At 37.9% G+C, this 25,373-nt stretch overlaps 1 protein-coding gene across 3 annotated transcripts in view; it reads right to left on the bottom strand.

Annotated features, from left to right (window-relative positions):
- Positions 1-25,373, bottom strand: part of LOC124179040 (complexin) — a 225,898-nt gene that overhangs the window by 36,178 nt on the left and 164,347 nt on the right. The window contains exon 1 of one of the 3 annotated variants that reach the window (XM_046563011.1): positions 7,223-7,324. The exons of the other annotated variants lie outside the window; for them this stretch is intronic. Coding sequence (XP_046418967.1) covers positions 7,223-7,235 — 13 coding nt within the window. The 5' untranslated portion in view covers positions 7,236-7,324. Of the gene's footprint in view, positions 1-7,222; positions 7,325-25,373 lie in introns of those variants that run through there. 3 annotated transcript variants of the gene reach the window in all.

The following is a 25,373-nucleotide window of genomic DNA, read 5'->3' as shown; positions in this document are numbered from 1 at the left end:
CTGCTGCATTGAAGATGCAAATCCAAGAATTCGGTGGCAGCGTGTCTGAAAAAAAGTGGAACGCGAAAATGAGAAAAAAAAAATAAATAAATAAAATAAACGGACGCACAACGTCTCGCGACGTTCTCAACGGGAAATCGGATTAGCTTGCGATACCTATTTTTCAGATCGATCAACGTTGAAGCTTAATTTTTTTACATCTTTGTGGAAAAAAAAAAAAAAAAAAAAAAAAATAGAAAATAAAAATTATTTTATTTTCATAATATATTTATCGACGCATGAAGGTAAATTTAATAATTTCAATCACGTTTCTCAAATCGGTGTCATTTTTTTTTTTTTTTTGTTTTCGCACGAGAAAATTATTGCAAAAACCTTGCGAGTAAAAAAAACCGATCTCTCTTTCAATTCTCTCGTAAATGTGTAACTGCAGAATTTTCATTTTTGCGATGTATCAATATATTATTGTTGTACATTTTTTTTTTTTTTTTGTTCCTTCGCAGAATCATACAATTTACTTGCAAAATTTGTTATTTACGTACAAGTAGAATAGACAAAAATCGGGTGAGATTTTTCGACGTATAAATTTTATTTCTACGAATTACGGAACAGATGCTTACATTACACAATATATAATATATCATCCAATAACATGTTTTACGTCATTTCTTTTTTCGCAGAATTTTCATTCGGATTTTCATTCTCCTTCTTCGACGTGGTTTTATTATTTTTTTTCCCCCTTCTCCTCTCCCCATTTTTTTTTTTTTTTTTTTTTTTTTTCTCTTTTTACCACACGGCGTCTTCAATATCGACGGATGATTTATCGCGAGTTCCGCAATCTCGGGAAATCTCCTTTTCGCATGGGAATTTAGGGTACAGAGGTATTACAGCGTACATACATATATATATATATATATATATATACATATAAATCGATCCTTCAGCTCATCTGCGATCGGAACGCGACAGCAGCTGCGTTTAAATTTACGGCCAAAAATAATGATGAGAAAAAAAAAAAACGAGGAAGTAAGAACGAAATTCATTCCCGAGAGCAATAATCCCCTTTTTCTCGTACCTCTCCTTTTTTTTTTTTTCTTCTTTTCACAGCTTGTGGTTTGTTAGCATAAATTGATGTGGTAAGAGAAGAAAAGGTGAAGGAGTAACACGAACAAGTAAAACTTGGGGAAAAGTATAAGAGTATAAGTAAAAGTAAAAGAGACTAGAATACAATAACGAAATTAACGGTAAGTAATTAATCAAGAGTAAATAAAAATCTACACATCTATAATCTTCTTCGTTTAAAATTGTTTCTTCTTCATTGTATCTTTGATTTTATTTCATTGTTAACTCGAAACAAAAAAATACTGATATTCTGTGTTGCGTAAAAAAGTTTTGAAGCTCGGAGAATTCTTGAAAAAAAAAAAAAAAAAAAATTGCATCAATTTTGCGTCAGTTTTGTGATAAAACAAAAAAAAAAAAGAAAATATAAATACATATACATACAAATATCGGTATAACTTAATTCTAACGACACGAAGCTTCGGGAAAAGATAAATATATAGTTTAAATTTTGAAACGGTAAATAAATTATACAGGTTTCATCAATTTGTTCTGTTAATTTGTCAACGTTGCTATTAAATCCTGACTTGTCGGTGTAGAAAACGTGAAAGCAAAAGAATTAGAAAATTTACACAGAGATCGATCGTTTGTACGTGTATTTATTTCTTGGGAGCAAACACTCGAGTCTGTACCTAAATAATGCATGAAAGGGGTCTCTTTGATCGAAATTGATAATTTATATAACAATCGAGTTTGATTCGAGGTGAAGAGGGCTTTCCTTTACCCTCGAAAAGGGAAGAACGACGTCCCTTTTCCTCGACTCTTCGAGTATATCGCGTGGGTGAAGTGTAAATATTTGTTCAAATTAATTTGGGTTAATCGAATTTCAGAGGTACATCGATTTCCGGTGAAAATTGAAGAGAGGCGAAGAGATCAATCGAAGACAGAAAGAGTTCGCTGAGCCCTCGTATTTCGGAGGAAAGTTTTCCAGCAGATTGTTCCTTTGGGATTCGATGATTCGTGAGTATTAGAATTTAAGGGAGTTACGAATATCGTCGAAATCTAGAATGAAAAACAAAAATTTACCATTTCATTTGCCCGTGTGTCACTTATTTTCACTCTTCTCCAAGTAAAATCATCAAATTCCAAAAGGATGCTTTGATAACGATCAAGTCGTATTCAAGAGGAACGTCGTAACGAAATCTCAACTTGTTCATTATCTGCAAGGTTCTCACAAGCTTATTCAATTGCTCTCTCATTGTTAATCACGAATAATGTATCCGTGCGACTCGCGAACCGTTTGGTATTTGATTGATAAATATTAGTCCTTGCCCCGTAAAGTAAATAGATAAATAAAATCGACTGAAACTTTCTCTTCAAGTTGAAACGTACTGCGTGAAAACATCCTTGTCGGCTTGCAATCGGACGGGAGATAATTTGAAGAAAAATTTCCTGCAACCTGTTGAACAGCGAGAAGAAATTTTTCTGCGAAACAACCGAAACGAATTTCACCCCGATTTTTTTATTTTGCATCTTCCGCGACAAGAAGCTGAGCTTTTACGGCGATGATGGTCGCTCTTCGAGGCAGAAACAAGGTTAGACGAGCCGTTAGTACGTACGACTATAAAATCCCCGCCTCTTCTCCGTTCTTCTCTTGCTTTTTCGATGAGAAAAAAAAAAATTGCCTTTCAAAGATCCGGGGCATTAAAAGCTCGGTGCGCGTGAACGCTAACTGAGCTTTATTATCTTGTACTTTACGTTCAAGTCGAAAACGATGACTTCAAAGTTTATGGTTTTATCAGGCGAGGAAGAAGAACCGATTTCTTTCCTCTGCTTCATCTTCTTCTACGCTACTTCAAGATTTCTCTTTTACACAAATTTAGCTCTCTTCTTCAATGACTTGTCGATGTTTAAATTTTTTTTTCGTTTTTCACCGCTTTTCAGATACCAGTTCCGAGTTCCGCGCACTGTGAATTTGCAAATACTTACAAATATATACTATAAAATCTAATCGTAAACAAAACTGACTGACGGATTTTCTCGGACTTAAACGAAGCACTCGTTATCATAAAACGGAAAAATTAGTCAGAACCAAATTAGACAATTTGCGTACGCGTCTCGCTACCGATTCTTTCTTGATTAACGAACAATCACGATCGCTCTGTCAATGAACATTGTTATCGATAAAATATCTATCTCAACTGGATTCGTCAAGGTTTATTTTTTATTTGTTTTACCTTCGTATTTTCATTGACCATTCTTCATGATGCAAGCGAACAGGGCGTATAAACGAGATGTTGACAATTAATTATCCTTGTTTTAGCGTTAAATCAATTTACCTCGAGTCACGCAATATTTTTTAACCACAAACATAACAAGTCAAATTTTTCTCAGTGCATATTTATGTCATTTTATTGTTAGTTCAACAGTCATGGTGAATTAAAGCACGAGGATTTTCCGCTTCCATAAAATGGACTAAGCATTCAACTCGTGTTTATGAATAATTCAAAAAACATACCTAATTTTCCTTATTTTCAATTTACTTGTCATACTGTTATCCATGAAAATCAGTGGCATTTGTAAAAAGAAAATAAAAAAATTAAATAATAATAATATTATTTGAAGTATTAAGAATGATATTGAGCGTTCAAGACATTACTGTTTTGTTATAAATTGATTGAAAAATGAAAAAAAAAGAGTACCCGCAAGATCCTCTTGCAAGAAGATAAAAGTAAAAATAGTTGGCCCTGACAATTTATCGCACGAACGAATGGCGAATAATCAAATTTCTCTTCAATCACTTCGAGGTGAAAATATTATTCTTAGACTTGACTCTCAGTCTCTGCAACTTCGTTCCATGTTTAACCATCTTCTGAAGTTATCTCATTGATTTATTGACGTACTAAGTCACTGATCCCTCAACGTTGACCTTTGAAACGTCAACTAGAAAGATTGATAACACTCGACCCGTATAAATATAATCGTCGCTCTGTTTTCCCCACCTTTCGTCTGCTCGATATGTATAAAATTAATCGTTCACCAACGTCTCGTTCGCACAGTCGGTATAAATCGTACTTCGCTCCTCGACTCAAGATATGCGTTTCTTTAATTATATACTCGCGGTTTTCGCGATACTTTTAATCGGGGGATCGCTGCCGTGCAAAGCCAAGACCATCATCAGACAGCCTAGTTCCCAACGACATCCATGTCAGCCCGGATGGGCGCTAAATCGGCAGGGAATCTGCAGACCTTTGTTTTAGCGCTACGACATTGCCGGTGAGTCGAAAGTTCCGAGCAAAATTCCAAATAGAAAACAACGAAAAGTGTGTGAAACGATGATGGAGATGAAAAAAAAAAAAAAAGAAAAATTGATATATTAATAAAATAATAAATAAACGAAGGAACAAAGAGTAGAGTAATTAAACTTGTTAACGAGGAAATCGCGTTTCATCCGTTCACTGAGAATTAATCACATATAATTTGTATCCTCGGTGTGTGTGTGTGTGTGTGTGTGACGTAAATTATACGACACAACGTGATGCGATTTATGTTTCCATATCGCGTTGCTGAATTTGATATTTCGCAACATGCAAGAATAATTAACCCCTGAAATTCATTCCCTTCATTATTTATATTTAAAATTATATTTTTATTTCATCGGACACTCTGCTCTTATATCAATAAATATTCTTTTATCCCAAACAGTACGATGATAAAAAAAGATGATCGTTGTTATTATTATTATTATTATTATTATTATTAATATCATTAAATTACACCGTATTACCGTGTGATTGTAACTCTGCGAACGGTTCAACTTTCTACGTTACATTCAACGATTGTAAAATTGGAAGAAATTAATTTGGCAGACAGACGAGTAGGTTTGAAGATGAAAGGAGGTCTTTTTATTCGCGATAATTGTTTTGAGAGAAGGGGTGGGGAGGGGGAGAAAGATGCGAATATCAACCGTAACCAAATTACCATTTATCGTCCATTCGCTTTAACGGGAAGCACACCAAAGACGCCTCGGAGATTCTTAACGTCATTTCTCGTTCCGCGGGTGTCAAAAGACGTCCCTCGAGATCCGCGACGCGTTTTTCTTTTTTCTTTTTTTTTTCTTTCCTCTCCCATTTGCCAAACAGCCGGGCGAACGCGACAACAGCGAGAGAGAAAGGTATGGAAAAAAAGGAGACGAAGGTTGAGAAAACCAAGAAGAGAAGTGTGAGAAGCCGGAAGAGGCGTGGTTGAGATTTTTCTCTTTCATTTTTATTCGGGGAAAAATGAATTATTTTTTTATATATTTTTCCACGGTCAGTGTTTTATTTCCAACACTTTTGACCCCGCGACCTGAATTCAACCCCGAGTGGCGAAAAGTAAGAGGGAGAGAAAGAGAGAGAGAGAGAAAAAAGTAGAAGAAAAATGAAAGGATCGAGTTATCGTTCCGAAATCTTTTTCCTTCGTACTCTCTGTTTTCAACGGCTTTTCAAAATTAATCATTTCAAATTGTTTTCACAATTTTCATTCGGTGTGTCTTAATACGCTCGTTTCGCAATTCAAGTACTTCCGGTACTCAATATTCATACGTTAATTTATAAATTTTATTTTTTTATTTTTATTTCCTTTAATTCACTTTTAACCCTTTGACCGCCATTATAGCATATTTGCTACAATGACGAAACAGTTATTTTAAAAAATATCTTCTTCAACTTCAACAATATAAAAAACCTGAAATTATCTACAAAAATATTAACGCACTCCGAAGAAAGTGTTCACTGAATAATTTGAATTGAAAAAACTTTTTATAAAGGCATGAAAAGTGAAAAAGTCTATTTTTAAAAAGTGTAACTTTTCAAACGTTTCGATTGAGAAAAATTGTTTTACTTCGCGAATGTTTTCAACTCAGAAATCGCATCGTTGATTCGATGACTATTTCGCAGATAATTATCAGCCCCTTTTTAACGTTAACTCTTCTTTCTTAGAAATCGCTTCAAATCGCACTGTTCCACCTTTATTCAAGATCGTCGATAAAATTCAGATCATTTACCGCAGTTCAGATCAGAGGCGTTGGGAAAAAAGATGTAGAAAATTTCCCACAAGCATATAAAAGAAGATAAGGACTATAACACAAATCCGCAATGCAAACGACACGCCCCAAAATTAGAAACCCCGGCTACGGGTGTAAAATTTTTGCAAATTGCACACGTAATTTCGTGTCACGGATTCAAATCGTCACCGCGAATTGTGTATAAACGAAATTGAACAACGGAAGAGAAAATTGACAGCGTCACGGTAAATTTTTAACAACCCAACGGAACAAACTTGAACAAACCGTACGAAGATTTTTCATATAATTTTACGTACAACGTTACGACAAACTGTTTTACGCGTACTCAAATGCACAAACGCAGCCTTTCGTCATTAGCTTATTTCCTTTATTTCGGATGCGGCTTTGACAGGCGAATATCACGGTTGAAAAATCAACGACAAAACAAATCCAAAAAGTGTCAAAGATGAAGAAAATTATTCAACAACAGCTGCTACAGCGACGAATCAAGTCGAGCTTACAGTTCTGAAAGTGTGTTCTCCGTAGCGTGTAAATCGAATACGTCACTTTGAAAACCGAAGAAGTACGCAAACGAAAGAAATAAAAAACATACCACAGCGTATCAAAGCTCGTATTTCTCTTACGTTCAAAAATTTACAAGAAACGCGAACGACGCAATAAATTTACTCACCACCAAGGCAGACAATAATTCTGAACAAAAAAAAAGAAAAACACAGCCGAACGATACTCGTTCAAAAATGGATCGAAAATAATACCATCTCGGTTCGCGTCGTAAAGTTTTCTTCCAACGTTTGATCATCCCGACGCGCAAACAGAGAACAACGGAATGAAAATACAATAAATAAATAAAACTCACCCCGACAAGTAGAAAATAAAAACCCCACACCGAACAATTAATTCACTTATCCACCCCCCCCGATCAACCTTTCATTTTTCAACCCTTGAAATAATCTGCCCGTTCGACAAAATTTCGGAACAATTCTTCGCCTACAGTTAGGCGCCGTGTGAGGTACGCTCGTGTTTAAGAGAGAGAGAGAGAGAGAGAGAGAGTGAGAGAGAGAAGAACGACAAGTAGAAGAAGGCATGCTTGGTCGGACATACCCAGTATGTCCATGGCGTTTCGTGTGGCGCTCGGCTTGCTGGCGGCAGTGGAACTGGCGCCGTCTCGGCCGGACGTTGTTCCTGCTTCCCGACTCTCCCCTTTCCACCCCTTCCACCCCTGATCCCTACCCCTTTCCGTTCCCCTCCTCTCGCCGTCCTGCCGTCGGCGCAGTGGGCGTGTTTCGAATCGGGCGACGCGGCGCGTCGCGTAGCGTCCCGACGACGTCACCGTCCCCGTTAAGGGTGGAAATAGGAGAGGGTAGGGGGTTGAAATGCGAAATAGCCGCCGCACGGTAGAACCGTCGGTATACCGAATTTTTCTTGTTTTTTGTTTATTTATTTTTTTATTTATTTTTGTTGTTTTTTTGTTGGTTACGCGGAAACGTTAACGATTGAACGTGAAAATTTAGTCGTGGTCGAAATTTGGAGAAACTTTGAAACGCTGAATACGCGGGCGGGGTTGAAATTTCCAATTTCAAACGTTGCGAGCGCGCCTGATTAAGAATTATTTTGTCGCGAAACTTGAAGTATCGATATGAAAATTTGAAGAAACATCGATGTTTCGAATGGTCGGAAAGACGACGGTTCAATGTTCCGAAATGCAATGTATTCCGAAAATTCAAGTTACGATTGAGAAGAGTTACGAAAAGCAAAGTTCCGATAGAACAAGATTCCGAAAGGCAAAGTTTCGACAGAGTAATATTCCGAAAGTGAAAATATACTCACAGAGCGTAGTTTGATCAATGAATGGGTGTAAAAAAACAAAAAAAAATAAAAAAATAAAGAACCGAAAGTTAGAGTGACCAGGATTCTGAACGTAAAAATATCGAAAACAAAGAAATACCAAAATGGTAAAATTTCACGAAACTGAAAATCTCAGATTTTTTTATCTTCTCATTTTAGCACTTTCGTAACTTTGACGAAGTCGAAACTTTGATGTTTCGTCAAAGTTTAATTTTTTTACTTTAAGATTCGCCACTAAAAAATTCGGAATATGACGCTTTCGCTGAATAAAAATCCAAATTACAGGGTCGTCAGAATTTTCGTGCAGCTACGTAGACTTGTACGCTCGACGATTTTGTACGTTTGATGAAAATTTAGGTCACATCGAATTTCAGAAAAATAATAATAATAATAATAATAACAATAAATAGAGGAATACGAAAGATGAAATGTGATAAGTTAGAAACATTAAAATCCAAAAGAAATAATCATCCGAATTCCTGTCTATTTATCTATGTATTTAGTACGTTGGTTTAATTTCTAGTACGCTTCGAATTTTCAGTTGTCCTCAAATTCTACAAACATCGGAACTTTCAATTTTCGCAAAATTCAATTTTGGTAACTGTCTGTTTTTTCACCCAATTCCAGAGGCTCCGATTGTTATTCTCTGGTTTGTCGCTGCCTTTTTAAATTAATTCAGCCTCGCAAATTGATTCAAAAAAAGCACCGCTCTCTTCCCATTTTCAAATCATACGCATCGTCAATTTTACAGTGAATCAAAATCGCAGATTTTCTTCCGAATTTCTAAAATGCCGAAATAACGAAAACGAATTTCAATCATTCGGTTCTACCTTCTTTTACAAATAATTATTCGACAACTATGCTTGTTTAACATTATTGTTTTGCAGATTGATCTTATAATTCAGTTTCATTTTTTCGTTATAAACACGTTTTTCAGATTGTTGGGTATTGTTTCACATCCATCATGTGCTGTGATTTGGATCCCGAAGATTTACGCAATTCCTGACGACGAAACGTTTTCATTCAACGCCGGAATCCTCCAGAGCTTGGATATCTCTAACTTTGGTTTCTTTTTTCAATCTAGTTAAACATTTACTCCTGTTCTTTTCGTATTTCATACTTTTGTGAAGAAATATATGTTCTCCTTGCATTCCTAAACCACTTCGAAAAAATTTATTCTTCACTTTTATCGTTTCCACACAATAAAGTATTTCGAACAATTCCTTTACACAAAATTTCAGTACGCGTAAGTTGCGAACGTGAGCTTTTCTTATCACCGTTCGGTAAGTACAGCTAATATAATTGTACACAGTCAAATGTACTGAAAAAAAAGGAACAAGAAAAGTTGAGAAAAAAAATGCAGGGACCGAAAAAACAACCAAGAAATCCGATTTTTTTTTTTTTATTTAATCTCAAACAATATCAGTTCGGGTAATTAATGACTTGCGTAGTCGAGCGCCTCGTTATATCAATCACGCAACTGACGCGTGCGGAAAAAAATGAATAAAAATCACGATAAGAAAAAAAAAAAAAAAACAAAAAAAAAAATCGCAAAAAAGATAGAAAATCCGAAGCAAGGTGAGTGCAAAAAAAAAAGAAGCGAGCGATATTTCTCTGCTTTCCATGTGTATAACATATAAGACGAAGTGAAAACGAAGAGAAAAAGAAATCTTGGTGGTGAGAAGAAAAGTAAAATAACGAAATGAGTAAATAAAATAATTGTACGAATACAAAAGTTTGAACGAAGAATAGCATGACTAAAAAAAAAAAAAAATTATAGACTTCCACGCACGTTTTAAAAAAAACTCTTTTTCGACGATGATTCGATTTAAGAATTTTGTTTCATTTTCGTAAAGTTACGCACGTACGAGAGAGAGAGAGAGAGAGAGAGAGAGAATAATTACGATTCAAGTCTGTGCATCATCGTTAATACGCAATTCGAAGTTTTCAATATTTTGTTTTCAAATTTTCCCTCGCCTCGCGATAAATAATAATGAGAACTTTCGCCGCGGCATTATAATGGAGAAATAACGAGATGAGAATGGCTGTTTGGCGGAAAATCGAAAGGGGCGGCGGTTGCGGCGGCGTCGCTTCGAGAGGCAGGGGTGGAAATTGCATCGAAATAACCTGAACTCAAACCGAGGCCACTCATCAGGCGAATAGCCTCGTGGCGCATGCCGAGGGAAGAGAAGAGGACGAATAAGAAGAAGAAGAAGAAGAAGAAGAAGAAGAGGAAGAAGAAGAAGAAGGTGAGGGCAAGAGGTCCCAAGTTTCGAAATCTGTAGGTCGCGCGATGATTTCCTCTAATTGGAAGCTCCGTGCTTGCGAAGCTCTGGCTTCCAGCCCATCCCGGGACTCAATCCTCGGCCCTCTTCATCCCGACGTGAAAAGCTCGTTTCCAACTTTAACCAACCCGGCCTGCCTCGTATACAACGCCATGTGTTGCCCACAATGTGCTCTTCGCTTCGCGTCTTTGCAAGATCCGTTTCTTTTTTTCTTTTTCCCTTTTTCTTCTCTTCGGAATCCGAGCTTTTTCTCTCCGCTTCAACGCTATTTATTTCAATAACATTCACGTAACTCGGTACACGCTGTTCACGCTCGTGTATATTTTTATCAACCGCAGGTGAATTGTTTTTTAACTTGTCGTGTGGAAATTCATATACTCTCATACCACCACCCCCCCCCCCCCAAAAAAAAAAAAAACGTAAATTTCAATGCAAAATCCTGTCACAGTTAACGATAACATTGTGTTGAATCTCCTTTGCATCTGAATCGCAATGAAATTTGAATTTATCTATCGTTCTTTGGTAGGTAAATTTATCGAGCGCAGGTACAGGATTTTTATGTTAATCCTCGTCTTGGTTGGTTTCTTTTTTTTTTTTTTTCGTCTCCTCTTATACACGAATATCGTGAAATTCTTTGAAAAGAATCGGGTGAAAAAGGGAAATTACGTATGAATGAGAATTGAATTTTGAAGGAAGAAGCAATAATGAAGAGGGTAAGGAAAAGAAGAAAGGAAAAGGTTCGAAATTAAATAAAGTGCAGGAGGTTTCCTTCTGCTTCGTAATCCTGACGTAAAATAATTACACCGAACCGCTTTGGTCGGCGAGGAAAAAAGCTCGATTAACGCCGCACAATCGAGATACTTTTGGTCTCTCGACAAATATTGTACCTACGACTACTCGAGCCGAGCGGAAAAATCTTGGAGCAATTGCTTCCGCGAACAGTCCTCTGTATTCATTCGTTTGCCTTTTGTCTTTTAACCCATATTGGTTCGTTTTTTTTTTTCTTTGCCTTTTTTTCACTCTCTCTCTCTCTCTCTCACTCTCTCCCTCTCTTGCGGGTTTGCTCAACAAATAGATAAACCCATCCTGATAACCAGATCGGTCGCCAAACTCCAAAATTTAGAATTGAAGATTTCGAAAATTGTACGATTTTCCAAATCTTCTTCGTCCAACGAATTTTTATTATTTTTATTATTTTTTTTTTTTTTTGGACAAAGTTAGGGTCAAACGATTACAAGATGTAATATTACAACGGTGAAAAAATTGTGACTTACGATCTGCGGTGACTTGATCAATGATTAAAGTTTCTTGTTTTTATTTCGAGAAGCTCACGTCAATCGACCATAAGAAAATAAATAAATGACCGGCAAAATGTTATTCTTATAAACCATCTGCTATTTATTTTGTATCAACTTAGATTACAGATTAACGCAATGCTCAAATATTTGTACAATATTACAGATAATTGCAGTTGAAAAAAACGGAATCTACGATCATCTCTCTAACGGTAACAACTTTTCCATAAACCGGTTCAAGTGATCAAAATCTCTAGACAAGCAGCAAAAACTTGCATTTTTTTCTCACGTTTGTAAGAGACGCAAGAAACGGTACAAAAAAAAAAAAATGCAACAAAATATGCATGCATTTATATTTTCATAATTTTATTTTCCTGATCCAATCTCTATCATTGAAACCGAATCGTATTACCGAATCCAGTCGTTGAAAAACAGCATGCCAAGAAAACGAATATACTCGCAGACTTGCACATAACAAATATTTACGAATAGCTATACACCCGTACATGTGTAATAATATAAGGTCAGATCAATAGAAAGGAAATCGACTATGCAGCAAAGCCTAGAACGAAAGTGTTTCCTCCGATCGAGATATACCGGGAAATGCGTTTACCTGGTCGAATGTCGTTCGTTTTTTTTTTTTTTTTTCCACCATCTTCTCGTCGTTCGTTTCCTTTTTCTTTCTTTTTTTTTTTTTCATCTTTTATTTTCACCACGATTGGAAAAAACAAAAAAACGTGGTCTCATTTTTAGGCTGAAATGTGAGGGAAAAATCCCCCGCAGAAACCGAGCAGCAGAAACCGAGCTTGTCTGCTAAAACGTTTCGCAGATTGCCGACACGAGCGCCCTCCTCCTCCTCCGCTCTTTCACCCCTTTCAACCCCCGCCTTCGCTACCGCCGGGGTATAAGGCGGGTTTGTACCTACACACACAGTATTGTTACTCGACGCTTGTAACCGAATCTCTGCTTCGCGTTGGCTGTTTGCGTTTGCGTTTGCGTTTGCGTTTCTCTGTGCCGGTGCCTTGTCGAGCTTGTGTGAAAGCCGGCGAGACACGACGGGGCTGAGTTATCTGCTTGATAAATACAAGAGGCCGGCTTTCTCTTGAATAAGGCATGCAACCCCCGCCCCTCCGAACCCCGAAGAACCGACGCAGCGCCCTCCGGCATCCTGGAATACTGATTCTCCTATTATTCTTTTCTCTCAGGCACCCACTAAGAATAATTAAGACTATCGAGCAACCGCTTTTCTTCTCCTTCGCGCAACGCTTTCCCACCGTAGTGAGAAAAGCGGAACGAAGGGGGGAAAAAAAAAAACAATAACAATACGAGAACGAAACTCGTACATGATTCAAAAAAATTTCCCACGTTTCGTACGTTTTAGTTTTCATCTTTTCGGACAACTGACCGAATTTAAACACCCGGACGAACAAAAGTTGCATTCGAATCAGACGTTCGGTTTATCCCGTGAAACTTTTACAGTCATTATTGAATTCCCAGTGTCAACGTATGTAAGAAACGAGTCCCGTGACGGATGTTGGAAAAAAAATTTCAAAATTGCGTTTTTTTTTATATTTTTTAAAATCGAAAGATTAAATTTTGAATTCTAAAAAATTCCTCGGCAGATTAACGCTCGCTTTCGAGAACGTTGTATCGGCCAACGGATTTTGCCACTTTGCACGATCTTTGTCGATATAAATTTTTGCCCGCCATGCATATAAAGGCAAATAAATCGTTTATGGAAATACCTACGCGTTGATTATAGACGCGGGACGGAATATATATATAAAAAGAGGTATGCGTGGTTTCTCACGCGATATTATTCGGACGGGGTGAATTTTTTTCCACCCCACAGAACGACGACGAGAAGGACCGGCAGATGCTGCTTCGAGGATGTCGAGGAGCGCCAATCATTACCGTTTGGCACGCAGGCATGCCTGAGCGTCGCGAGAAGAGGGGTTGGCGCCTATCTACCCTACTCCTCGCGTTCCTCGGCTTCCCGGGGGTTCATTTCCTCCCCTTTACTCTCTCTCGCTCTCTCTCGAGGATTTAGATCCGCGTATATATACGTATTCGTATATATAAGAGGAGGCGGAACTATATTGACATACCAAAGGCCGAGCGGGGGTGGCGATATGGGCATACTTTGACCACGACTTTATAGTCTCGGGATCCGCGGCGTGAGAATTGCGCGTTCCTTGAATTTAGATCGAAGCTCGGTGAGAAAATTTCAAAGCTTTAGAGCTGAATTTCATCTCCCTCCCTCCATCACCTTCTACACTGCACCCTTCTTCGAGGAGGCGATAGGCATTTAATTAAGCCCGAAGACCTTGGCTCGTATATAATATACGTGACGCGACACGGGACGGTTTTAAAAGGAATTAAACGAGTCGAGAAGAAAAACAATAAAAATAGGTTGTGGTGAGATCGTGACGAGGGAATGACGGAGGGGATGATATCGAGAGGAAAAAGTATAAGAGCGGGATAATCGGAAGTTCGTTAAATTGTTCGACAAATCAAAAGAATCCCGGTAAAGACGCGAGAAGTGAGTAAAGATGTGAAACAGTGAAAAAAAGTGAAACGAGAGTTAAAAAAAAAAAAAAAAAAAAAAATAAACAAAATCGAATAACAGTGACGATAAGTGACGAGAAATGCGATCGGCAGGAACGAATAACCGAATCGGAATGTCGAGAGAATTTTTAGTAAAATTGAAAAACGTGGGAGTTGGTGGAGAAAAAAAAAAGAAAAAAAAAAAAATAGAAATAAAAAAATAACAAGTGAAAAGTCGGACGAAATGTGGAAGGAATAAATAGAGCTTTCAGGTTGACGTATTACGGGGTAAATTGCTCGCGACATGGATAATCTAGCGTTAACGTCATGCAAACATTGAAGTTGTACATACGTACAACATATTATATATACACACGTACGTGTGTTACATGTATGCGTGTGTGTGTGTGTAAATACATATATACATAAGTGGAGCGATAGGTGCGAGGGAAGAAAGGCACAGAAACAATTAGCGGCGTTAAATTTGCATAACAGCTAGGCGAGTTTAGCAGTGCGTCGCTAGTCGTCGACGGGTGGGTTTAAGGCATGTAAATTGTCGTTATAGCCACGCTTAAGCGATGAAAATGCAACGTATGTATGAACACTGGATATACCTACGTGTATATTTGATACATCCGACTGCAACGCCGTGTGAAATCGCTTTACGTGCAAACTCCGAAACGGGCTCTCCGAGCATTTCCCATTCTCGAGTTAATTTCAATTTTCATTTTCCTCTTAAATTTTTATCGTTTATTATTACTCGCAAATTCTCATAGCATTTTCGATAACTCGTTATAATTACAACGATATTACGATGATAATTTACAGAAACCGCGTCGCTACACTTTCAAATTTTTTATTTATTTTTTTTTTTCAATCTAATCTGCGTCAATTGTTATTATCTTTCTAAAATTACGATATTGATACATATGTTATCGGATATCCTGCTTCGAGCGAATGAAACTCGAACGATCGTACGAACGATTAAGAAATAAAAATATCAAAACGAAGAAAAAAACGTGTGAAAATGGAGACGGTCTGTTTTTCTGCTGAAAATTACGCAACGACGCTTTCTACGTGCGCAAAAATGCTGAGATCCTTGTTCCAGGATTCTTGCGACAACCTGTTGCTACACACGAACCTTTGATTCGAATTGAAAAATCATTCGTATCGATTCTTTTATTTAAATTCGTCTATCGTTGAGTGACGAACTTAACAGCGACAATAACTTGGTAGCTAACCGGAATTCCTGGAAGAATTACAAGCAAAAAAAAAAAAAAAAATATGAGAGTAAGAAGTAGCATGGAAACCACAGAATCGTGAGAATTGATGAAAATTTTGAATGAAAAGAGTAACAAATCACTCCACCACCAAATCGAAAATTGTTCAAAATTTTCGAATAATCATCGACGACCAAACTTATCGATTAAAATTTGTGAAAAATATTACTCAAAGTCAATTTCAAACGCTTTAAATAGGAGAAAAACGTTACTTCAAACTAAAATTCAACCACACGGATCGTTTTAAACCGGCTTTTATTTTGCGAATCGGTCATTTTCAAAAATTCTTCGACAAATTAATACCGCGTTCACGATGTTTCACATTCTTTGATTGCCAAAAAAAAAAAACAATATTCCGCAACTTCGTACAATCGAAGGCGAGTCCGTTCCGAACACGCGCGGACAAACAAATTTTGTGAAAATCTTGCAAAAGCTGCTCGGAAAACAAAAGAAAAAAAAAAAAATTAAAAAAATAAAAAATAAAAAACAGCCAAGGAGTTGGACGTTCGATAAATTCCAATTGCCATTCCATTCCCCGACGCATTGATGCTGCGATACCAGCAACGATGCCTCCGACCTCCCCCCCGTTCTCTGTTATTTATTTTTTCATTTATTTATTCACGTAGATACAATGTTATACGCGCGCGCGCGCCTCTCTTTTACTGCAGCGGGCAAGATATTTTAGGGGATGAAACAGGCGGGGCGACGGGGGAGGGGGTGGATGGGGGACGCTCCGACGAAAGCTCGCCTTTACGGCAGACACACGTATTCGAAAAGTTTTACGCCTGGTGGCGGGGGCCCGTTTCAGGAGATGGATCTTTATGTGCTTGCAGGGTCTTCTTGTTACGTATCGTCTCCAATATAGAAAGTCTCTTTTTCCACGTGTTGCCCCCCCCCCCCCCCCCGCTCCCTCCTTTTTTTCCACCCCCGCCTGCTTGCCTCGTACCTCCGAGTCAACAGTGTTCAACGGTGGTTTATTAGCCAACTCTGCACCGAAACCTTCAATTCCGTAGCATCTTGGTAACGTCGTCGTTCGTCCTTGTTTCGTCCTGATTTTTTCTTTTTCTCTTTTTTTTTTTTTTTTTTCTTCAGTTTACCCCCGACGTATCGCGATGCGCTCAATTTCTAACAAAGTTTGCTTAACTTTTAACGCGAGGTTGGAGTTTTGCTGATGAAATCGTTGGCCGATACATCTTGAGGGAGTGAAATAAGAGTTTACCGCAATATAAATCGATGGGATACGTGGCGTGCTTGGAATTTCGGATTGTCGATAGGTTTTCCACGTTTTTTGTTTTTTTTTACCAAACTTACAAAATATTGCAGAAGCTGCAGTGTTTTTCCCAAATTTTTAGTAGCCTGTTGATAGGTTTGGAGTGGTTTACTTGAACTGGTCGAAATAACATTTTGCGGTGCGGATTTTATTTAAAAGAAAAAACAAAAAAAAAAAATAAACAATACTCCCTTAAATTAGTGGATTGACAGGGAAGGAGAATTGTTGACACTGATAATTTCACCCTCCGTCGTCCCGTGAAAAATGAAATTAATCGGTAATATCGTCGATCCTTGGTTTCTGAAACGTAGCAAAACAAAAAAAAAAAATTTTAAAATATCGAGTAACGACGAATTACGAAAAGCGTTCAACGGGACAAATCCGATAATTCATCCGCGGTGTAACAAGCGGCGTGGAAACTTTTTACCGAAACGTGGAAAAGAAGGATTTCACGGCGTTTGATCTACGGGAAACCATTGGTTAGGGGTGTTTTATACGCGGCGACGGGAGTCGATTCACGTTCAACGTTTTCGCACTTTAGTCGCGGGTCCGCTCAGCAGCGGACACCGATATACGGGCAGGGTGGCCATTCCGCTGTAAATCAGCCTTAAACCATGGACCACGCGCTCGCCTTGCCTTACAATCAAATCTACTCAGAGCAGAAACGAGATGGAGACGATAAATTTCCCGCCTCCAATATACCTAGCGTAGGTTCTGCCACCGGCAGCGGACCACCCTCGGAGAAATATATCTATGTGTATATACATCGCACACACCCCCACCCCCACCCCCACCCCGCCGTTCGATTTGAAACAATTTCTATTTTATTATTATCGGTACATTATACCTATTCCCCATTTGACAAGGTGCGGAATAGAGAGAGAGAGAGAGAAAGAAAAAAAAAAAGTTGAGAGTGAAGAAAATTTTCAGAACCAAGGGAAAAAGGACACAAGTCGATTGGCAAAACGACGAATGATGAAAGCTTCTCCGATCGCTCGGATTTCGTATTTCGAAGAATCACTTTTTTCTCGCAACCACATTTCTTTCACCATTTTCGTGCCGAGAATTCGATACGAATTTCGTTACAACTTCATTTTTAAATTTTACCACAAGAAAGGGTGTTGTTGTTTTTGTTGTTTTTTTTTTTTTTCCTCTTCTAGATTTTTTACTTTCTTTTTTTCCTACCACTTGCAAGTTCCTTTTCAACCACGTCAACATTCGTGGAAAGTTGAACGCGATTCTTTATCCATCATGCTTGTGTCGTTAATTGCGAGTTGTTTCTTCATAATTTCTCCACAACGGTGCGTAATAACAATTACAAGCTTGTTGCGAATTTATCTCTCCGTTGTCGCGACTGTTGCAAGCTCGACAAAACTCGGCGTTTTTACATGCAGATATTAATATACAACAGCACACACACACACACGCGCAAACGCACCCGAATTATACCTCAACAGATTTTTAATGACCTTAAACGTAATATTGCGTGTCAAGATTTACGACTTTTGCTATTCCCGCATGTTTGTTTCTTATTCTCGTTCCTTTTTTTTTTTTTTTTTATGCATTCAATTTTTAATCATTCACAGAATATCTTGCAGGTGAAACATATAGACAAGCTTGAAAAAATACGAACGATGAAAGAGAAAGAAGGAGAGAGAGGAAATAAAAAAAATTGATGAAAATATGAAGGGGAGGGGGTTTCCTGAAGACATTTTTTTTCTTGTGCGTTTTTCCTTTTCGACGCTGCTTCTTTTCAACATTTTTTTCACCCCGCTTCAACACGCAATTATTCTCAGGGGCGCGTAACGTCGACCTATTTCGCTTCGGCGTTCTCGCAAGCTCCGGTCGCACTGCAGTCTGGGTCGATCGCGTAACGAATATATCAGCTAGAGCGGACATGTTCTGGCAACGCGCGTACACGAATGTATACCCCTCACTTCCGCAATGCTTTTACTCATACGTTACAAGTTGCGAGTTAACAGGGCGATCCGTGTACGACGACACAAACGACGAAAGGAACTGAAAACAGATCGAGCTTTCAATTCATCGTTATAAAAAAGTATCCTGATTCAATGATTGCCAGAATTTCGATCTCGAAAATTAATTCTTTCAGATGCGTGACACAGGGTTCGTAAGATTCACTTGACATCGCGCGCAATCGTATGAAATTGCGCAAAATCGCGTGAGATCGCAAACGACTTTTTCAAGGCAGTCATTTTGAAATCGCTTAAATTCACTTAAAATCGCGCGAAATTGCGAACAACTTTGTTAAGCAGGAATCACTCTGAAATCGTTCGAAATCGCTCGTCACCGTATCTACGAGCCGCGAGATGTAATCCAACCCTCAGACTTGAATCACCCTGTAACCGACGGATGTCGCATAAAATCCAACAATAGATGCATGCAAAAGGCACACACGTGTACACGTGTGTGTATAATGTTCTCGGGGGTATTTTCATCGGAATGAAAATGTATTCTTGCTTGAAGCTTGCACCGAGCTTGAAGCATCAGGCAGGGTTTAATCTCCAGGATAAACAAAGGCTCATGTCCCCCTGGCGTAATCCCATCAACCTGCTTCCTCTCTCTCTCTCTCTCTCTCTCTCTCTCGTCGTCCAACGCTCTGCGTTAACTTACTCTAACGGGGCCTTTGGGGAAGGTCGTGATCCTCTACCAGGAACCCGGGGCCTCCGATCATTCGAAGCAATGAGCAATCTGCCCTGATTAATCCCGAATAGCGACCTACGCGTCGTTGAAAACACGCCCAAGTAGAATTCACGGTCGGTGGTTATTTTTTTCCGCTTTCATTTTTTCACGTAAGATTTTGAAACTACAACCAAGAAAAAAGAAAAAAAAAAACACTCTTCTTCATTTTTCATTATTCAAGAATTTATTCGCGAAACCGTAAAACGTGTGCTTTCTTTGTTGAATGATTCCCTTGTCTGTGTGTCTGTGGTTCAGGTACCGGAATGAAAATTATACAAATCTCCGACTATCACGGCAAATACTGAAATAAACAGAGTAACGTAAAATCACGTTCGCAAATTATTTACATAATCGGCACGGGCATGTTGCAGCTGTGTAATTAGCTCGGATCGTGCGGCTGGTTTGATGATTGGAGTTTGGCCACGTCACATATATCGACTATGAAACCTTTACGTATAATGAGTGATTGGTCGTCACGTTCGGCTGAATCTCGATGCCGGGATTGGGTTAAAATTTACGATTCGAGAGTATTATTCTCGATTTTTAAACAACTGCAATGTCTGCTTGTGTCGGAGAATTAGTTGTTGAAAAATGATTCATCCCGAAAGATATTCGTTAAACTCTTCGTGAAATTTTATATTAATAACAATAATAATAGAAATAATAATAAAATTAATATTAATCGATATGTTACGTTATTAATTATTCGATGACAAATTTTCATCTTCAAAATTTCTTTTCACCCTACGGCCTGTTTCGTTTTTTACCAATAATTTTTATTTGCGTTTGACATAAATATGTGTAAAAATATTTTGGTTCGTAAAACATAAAGCGGATGCAGTTTGGAAATTCGAGCGTGAGTTTATCCAGTTTTCACATCGCATGAATATTATACATTTCACAATCAGGAATGTTCGATGACGCATGGAAAAGCGTGCGTCGGTTAATAAAACACATGCAACGTTAGTGTGATCCTTATTTTTAGCACGTTGACAAATTTTTGCCAACCCCACACGCCAAATCAATTTCAAATAATTTCAAAAACAATTGCCTAATGTTTTCAAATTCTTACCTCAACTCTAAAATCAGTCCGCACTGCGATCGAAGTTTCTCATGGAAATTGCATCGGAAGAACTTTTTTTTTCTCGTTGTATATTTTATTGCAAGAGTAATAATGTTTCAAAAAAATAATGCGCCATTGAAATACTATTTATACGATGATGTATCGTATGTAATATCATGTGCAGCAATTTTTGCTTTCTGCGTTTACAAGTCCGTCAATCAATCCTATTATATGTACTCACAGTGTGTACGATTTTCATTCCCTGGCGTTCGTTAAGCTCCCGATTACTCAACCAATCCTCGAATGTAATCACGATTCGATTGTTGCTGTGCTTCTGCTGAAAGAAAAAGGAGAAAAAAAAAAAAAAACACCTGCACACGCGAAGAGAGCAAACGAAACGACAAGAACGACGAAAAAAATAAAGGACAACACTCTCGGGGAGAGGAAAAAACGATGGTTTTTTTTTTCTCCTTCAACGGCAAACGCAGCAAGTAAGAGCATAAATTAGAAGTGAAAAAAATTTGTCGGAATGAAAAATTTACAACGTTACACCGCGATATTCGTGTAAAACAAGGATACGAAGATATTGGATGATTACGTAAAAGCAAAGTGACAGATTTTGATTTTTAAATGCGTAGAAATTATTTTACAACGAAAAGAAGAGAAAAAAAAGGGGAAGAATTCTTCGATTTTCTCGCCCTTCCCTTCATCCGCATTATTCAATTTTTTTACAGTTCTCACCGGAGCCCATATCCTACCCCTTATACCATAAATATTTACCACCACGAAGCTGGTGCAGGTTTTATGAAATAAAAATGTGGAATTCCGGTTCCTTCTTATGTTTTTCTCCTCCTTACTTCCCCCCGCCCTTCCGCCCTTTGTTTTACTTCAAGTCTCATCCCGACTCCCTGTTCCGCATTCTTCTTCAGCGCCGTCGAATTTTTTTCCCACCGCGATACGTATTTTTTATTTTTTTTTGCAATAGATGCGGCGTGAACATTTGACCCTTTTCATTTTTCTGTTTTTCTTATTTGTTATATCTTTTTTCTTGCCGTTGATTCTTATTAATTCGGTGGAAAAATCCTTCGATTTTTGTCCTCAAACTTTTTCAGCTTCTGCAACTTTTTACTTAAAAAATTGAAATCCGTTAAACTAGTATTCATCATGTATTCCCGATATTTTTTTCAAAATATTCTTCGACCGATTGTTTCATTTTTAGCAAAATTTATTTCGTCATTTCAAAATAATACGTGGATAAATTCAGGCGAATAAAACTAACTGCAAGGTATAAGCAAAATTGTCTGAAAGTAAACCGTAAGAAATTGAATTTGAATACATTTATATCACAAGCTATAAGTGATGAGAAATAAAAATTGTAGAAGAATTTTATTCAGGTATTTATAGGATTTTCCACACGTATCAAAATCCTCGGATTTTCAATACCGATTCAATTTCGAAAGCATTTTGCTTATCTCCGCTTTTGCAGAATCTCGGCACGAACGTCACGCTTTTCTCTAATCCGTTATGTTTTTTTTTTTTTTATTTGGCTCATGCAACGGTGTAACTTTCACATCGTACGTGTATGGGGCATTCCGCGTCAAATTAAAAGTCCGTGTACTTACCCCCTTTGATTTTAATTATTTTTTAATACGATGTTCTTACCGTCCCAAAAGCGTCTTGGAATTTTTAATATTTCCATTTAAATATCGAATCAATTTCTTTCTTCTAAAACCCGTTCTAAATAGATCGCGGAATCATGAAAATAATATGATTCCGAAATCTGTTCAGTTCGATACACAACGTGACAAAGAAAAAAAAAATACCGACAAAAAAATTGTAAATATTAAGAGCCCATTATCGAGTCGTGCTCAAAAATCACAGAATAAGTGTGAATTGGTTTTGCGATTGAATAAAAAAGAAAAAAAAAATTCATCATCGGTTACAAAAATTAAAAGTAATTCCCTAGACCCTCTTGGGTTGGAAAAAAAATCGTACTAAAAAATGATCGAAGTCGAAGAGAATGCCCCGTACACGTATACGTACATATGAAACTCGAGTTAAGGCGCAAGATTTTCTCCTTGGATTTTCACGGAAGTATCTGATAGGAGCTGGTGGATTTATCAAGATGCAGAAACGGCGAAGACTATTCGTCTTATTCCACTCTCCGATCCGTTTATCTGACCTCGCTACGTATCCGTACGTATACACATACATACGTACATACATGCATGCGGATCTACGAATTCGCCTGATAACTTCATCGAACATATCCCGATAGGAACGATTCATTCGAAATGATTTATCACCCGTGAGCGTAACGAACTCGTCTATGTCTACGAAATTCATGATGGAATGTATATCACGTTGAAGTGACTTTCAAAACGACGAGAGAAGAAAAATTAAAAAAAGAAACGTAAAAATACAGTAGAAAAAACGCAAGTAAAGTAAAAACCGTTCAACTGATCAACGCTGTGACAAGAAAAAAAAAAAAAAAAAAACGTTCGACGGTTTTATTGGGCTGAAAGAGAAGAACAACTTGAAACGGGAAAATAAACTATTCGACGCAAGCTCGCGAAGCTGGACCGGATTTCGAGCTTAATTTCAGTCCGACCGCAATCCGGATTATACCGCTAGTCAATTCAATACCGTCGATGTAATTCGTTGTGCGATAAGCTGTGAATTATTTTTAATATTTATCCTCAACGTACGATTTCATTTCAACGTTATCATCGCTATTTTCATGCTTCAAACTTGCAAGTTGCGTAGTAACGAAAAATTAGAAAATTCAATTCTTAGTTGCGCGATGTGAAGACGAGAAAAAAAAAAAAAAACGTAAAAAAAATTACAATCATTTGAGGATAAAATTTCATCGATAAGATTCAAAAACGAATATTTCAATAATATTTTCAATATTTGTACGAATTAAAATTTAAAAAAAAACAGAAGGATAAATCTGCGAGCCGATCTTTTGACGCCTGGTCGCAAGTTTTAAAATTTCCAAGAGACCTCATTTTGGTATGTCGTTTTTTATTCGACCAACAAGATTTTCGCCCAGAAGCAGAGGATGTGTAAGGCCTGAATAAACGCCAGCGAGGGAAGCTGCAAAGAAATGTCGCGTTCGCTAAAAGCTGTTTATTGCCTCAGGTATCCCGTTGAGTTCAATTTCGATCGAAATCCCGCTGCTAAGGGATGAAATGGAGGAATCAGGTTCTACGGTAGTGCCAACGCCACGGGCCTAACGCAAAGATCGAATCAGGGTGAAATTTATCCGAAGAGAAGTAATGCGAAAGGCGGAAATAACTCCGCGATAAAGAGAAAGTAGAGTCGAACGAATTGGGAACGGAAGGTGAAGCGAAAAGAAAAAAAAAAAAGAGAAAAGAAAAAAGTGTCGAAAGGAAGAAAATGTAAACGGATCTCGATACTCGCGCGAAAACTGTATGGAAATTTGTTTAAACAATTTTTGATAAACGTTGGCGAAAAAAAAAAAAAAAAAAACCAAAGTATAGTTCCTGAAACAAAATTTTCATTTTCTTCAAGTTGTGGCAGAACAAAGCTTCGTGCTTGAAATAATCCTCGGAATATTGTTTTTAGCGATAATTAAAAATGTTCCGCTCATCGTCAGAAGTGTGGAAATTTTGATTGGTTCAAAAATTTTCATTTATTCTCAATTGAACAATATTGAATTAATTTTTTGAACGGATATTTAATTGAAAAAAGTAACGTCTCGATTTGTTAATCCTCATTCTCGAATTCAATGAAATTCTTAAGAATCTACTTTGTTAATGACCGTTCTGTGTTTCAGTTTTCCCCGAATTATCAATTGAATTTCAATATTTCGTATCATCCTTGATAATTAAGAGTTGACCAAAATGTGTAAAAATTTCCTACACCCCGACAAACAGAATTTAATAATTTCGTTACGGTTCCTTAATCTAATTTTGTCCTCTCTCAATGAGAGACTCCGTCGATCAATTCCTATGCTTTTTTACTACCAGCGCGGGTCATTTATCGCGAACGATTTTGAGACCACATTTTTACGACACTGTCGTTACACGGAACGGCGTAATAAGTAAACAAATAAATAAATGGACCGTATCGAACAGCAATGATTGACGTTAAAGCCTTGTTTAACTGAAAAAGTAGAGTAAACCACAGAAACTGATTTTGCGTTGCGACAACCAAAAAAGTATCGACGACAGCGCAAAATGTTTCCGCGTACCTCGTTTTTCGCAATTCCAACAACATTCGAACAGTTTTTTTCAACGATACATGTTTTACTCAATATTTCCAGTTACTGTAACGAATGAAATTTTTACTCAGTGTAGATAGACGAATAAATGGCAATATTGGCGAACGTAGAGATGAACGGAAAAGAGACAGATACTTGAGAATAAAATAGACAGACATAGAAGAAAAAGAAAATATATACATACAAACGAAGACAAAGGAAAAATATTTATTATTTACAGAGAGCGAGAGAGAAACAAAAAGGCCAGGACGTCATTTTTGCAGCGGAAAGCTGGCGAGCTTAAGGTGTGGCAGAAAAGCCTGGGCGAAACCGGGGGTGGAAATTGGCCAAAGGGGGTGAAGCCGAATTGGCGTCGTGCCATTTGGGGCACTGCGGATATGCCGGGCAGCAGCCTCGGCGAGCATCGCTTCCCCGGGTCGACCGAAACGCCCGGTTAGCCGCACTCGTCGAACAGCATCCTCCGCGTCCCTCAGGGTTGCGCATGCGGTCCCGAAATAATTATCCCACGGGAAGTTAATTTCAGATCCGCATATTTGCCCGTTCGTTGACGGCAGGTTTGCAAAAGTTTGGATAATAATTTGTTTCTTAAAAAATATTCATCCGATCGCCGTGCACGCTGGCTGTGAGAATCTCGATTCGCGAATACGGACGAAGCGGAAAAAAACGAACAAATCGAAAAAAAAAAGAAAATACGAAGCAGCATTTACACGCGATT

This window comes from Neodiprion fabricii, chromosome 3, assembly GCF_021155785.1.
Source record: "Neodiprion fabricii isolate iyNeoFabr1 chromosome 3, iyNeoFabr1.1, whole genome shotgun sequence".
Lineage (NCBI taxonomy): Eukaryota > Metazoa > Arthropoda > Insecta > Hymenoptera > Diprionidae > Neodiprion > Neodiprion fabricii.
This window is presented reverse-complemented; position numbering and strand designations above follow the sequence as displayed.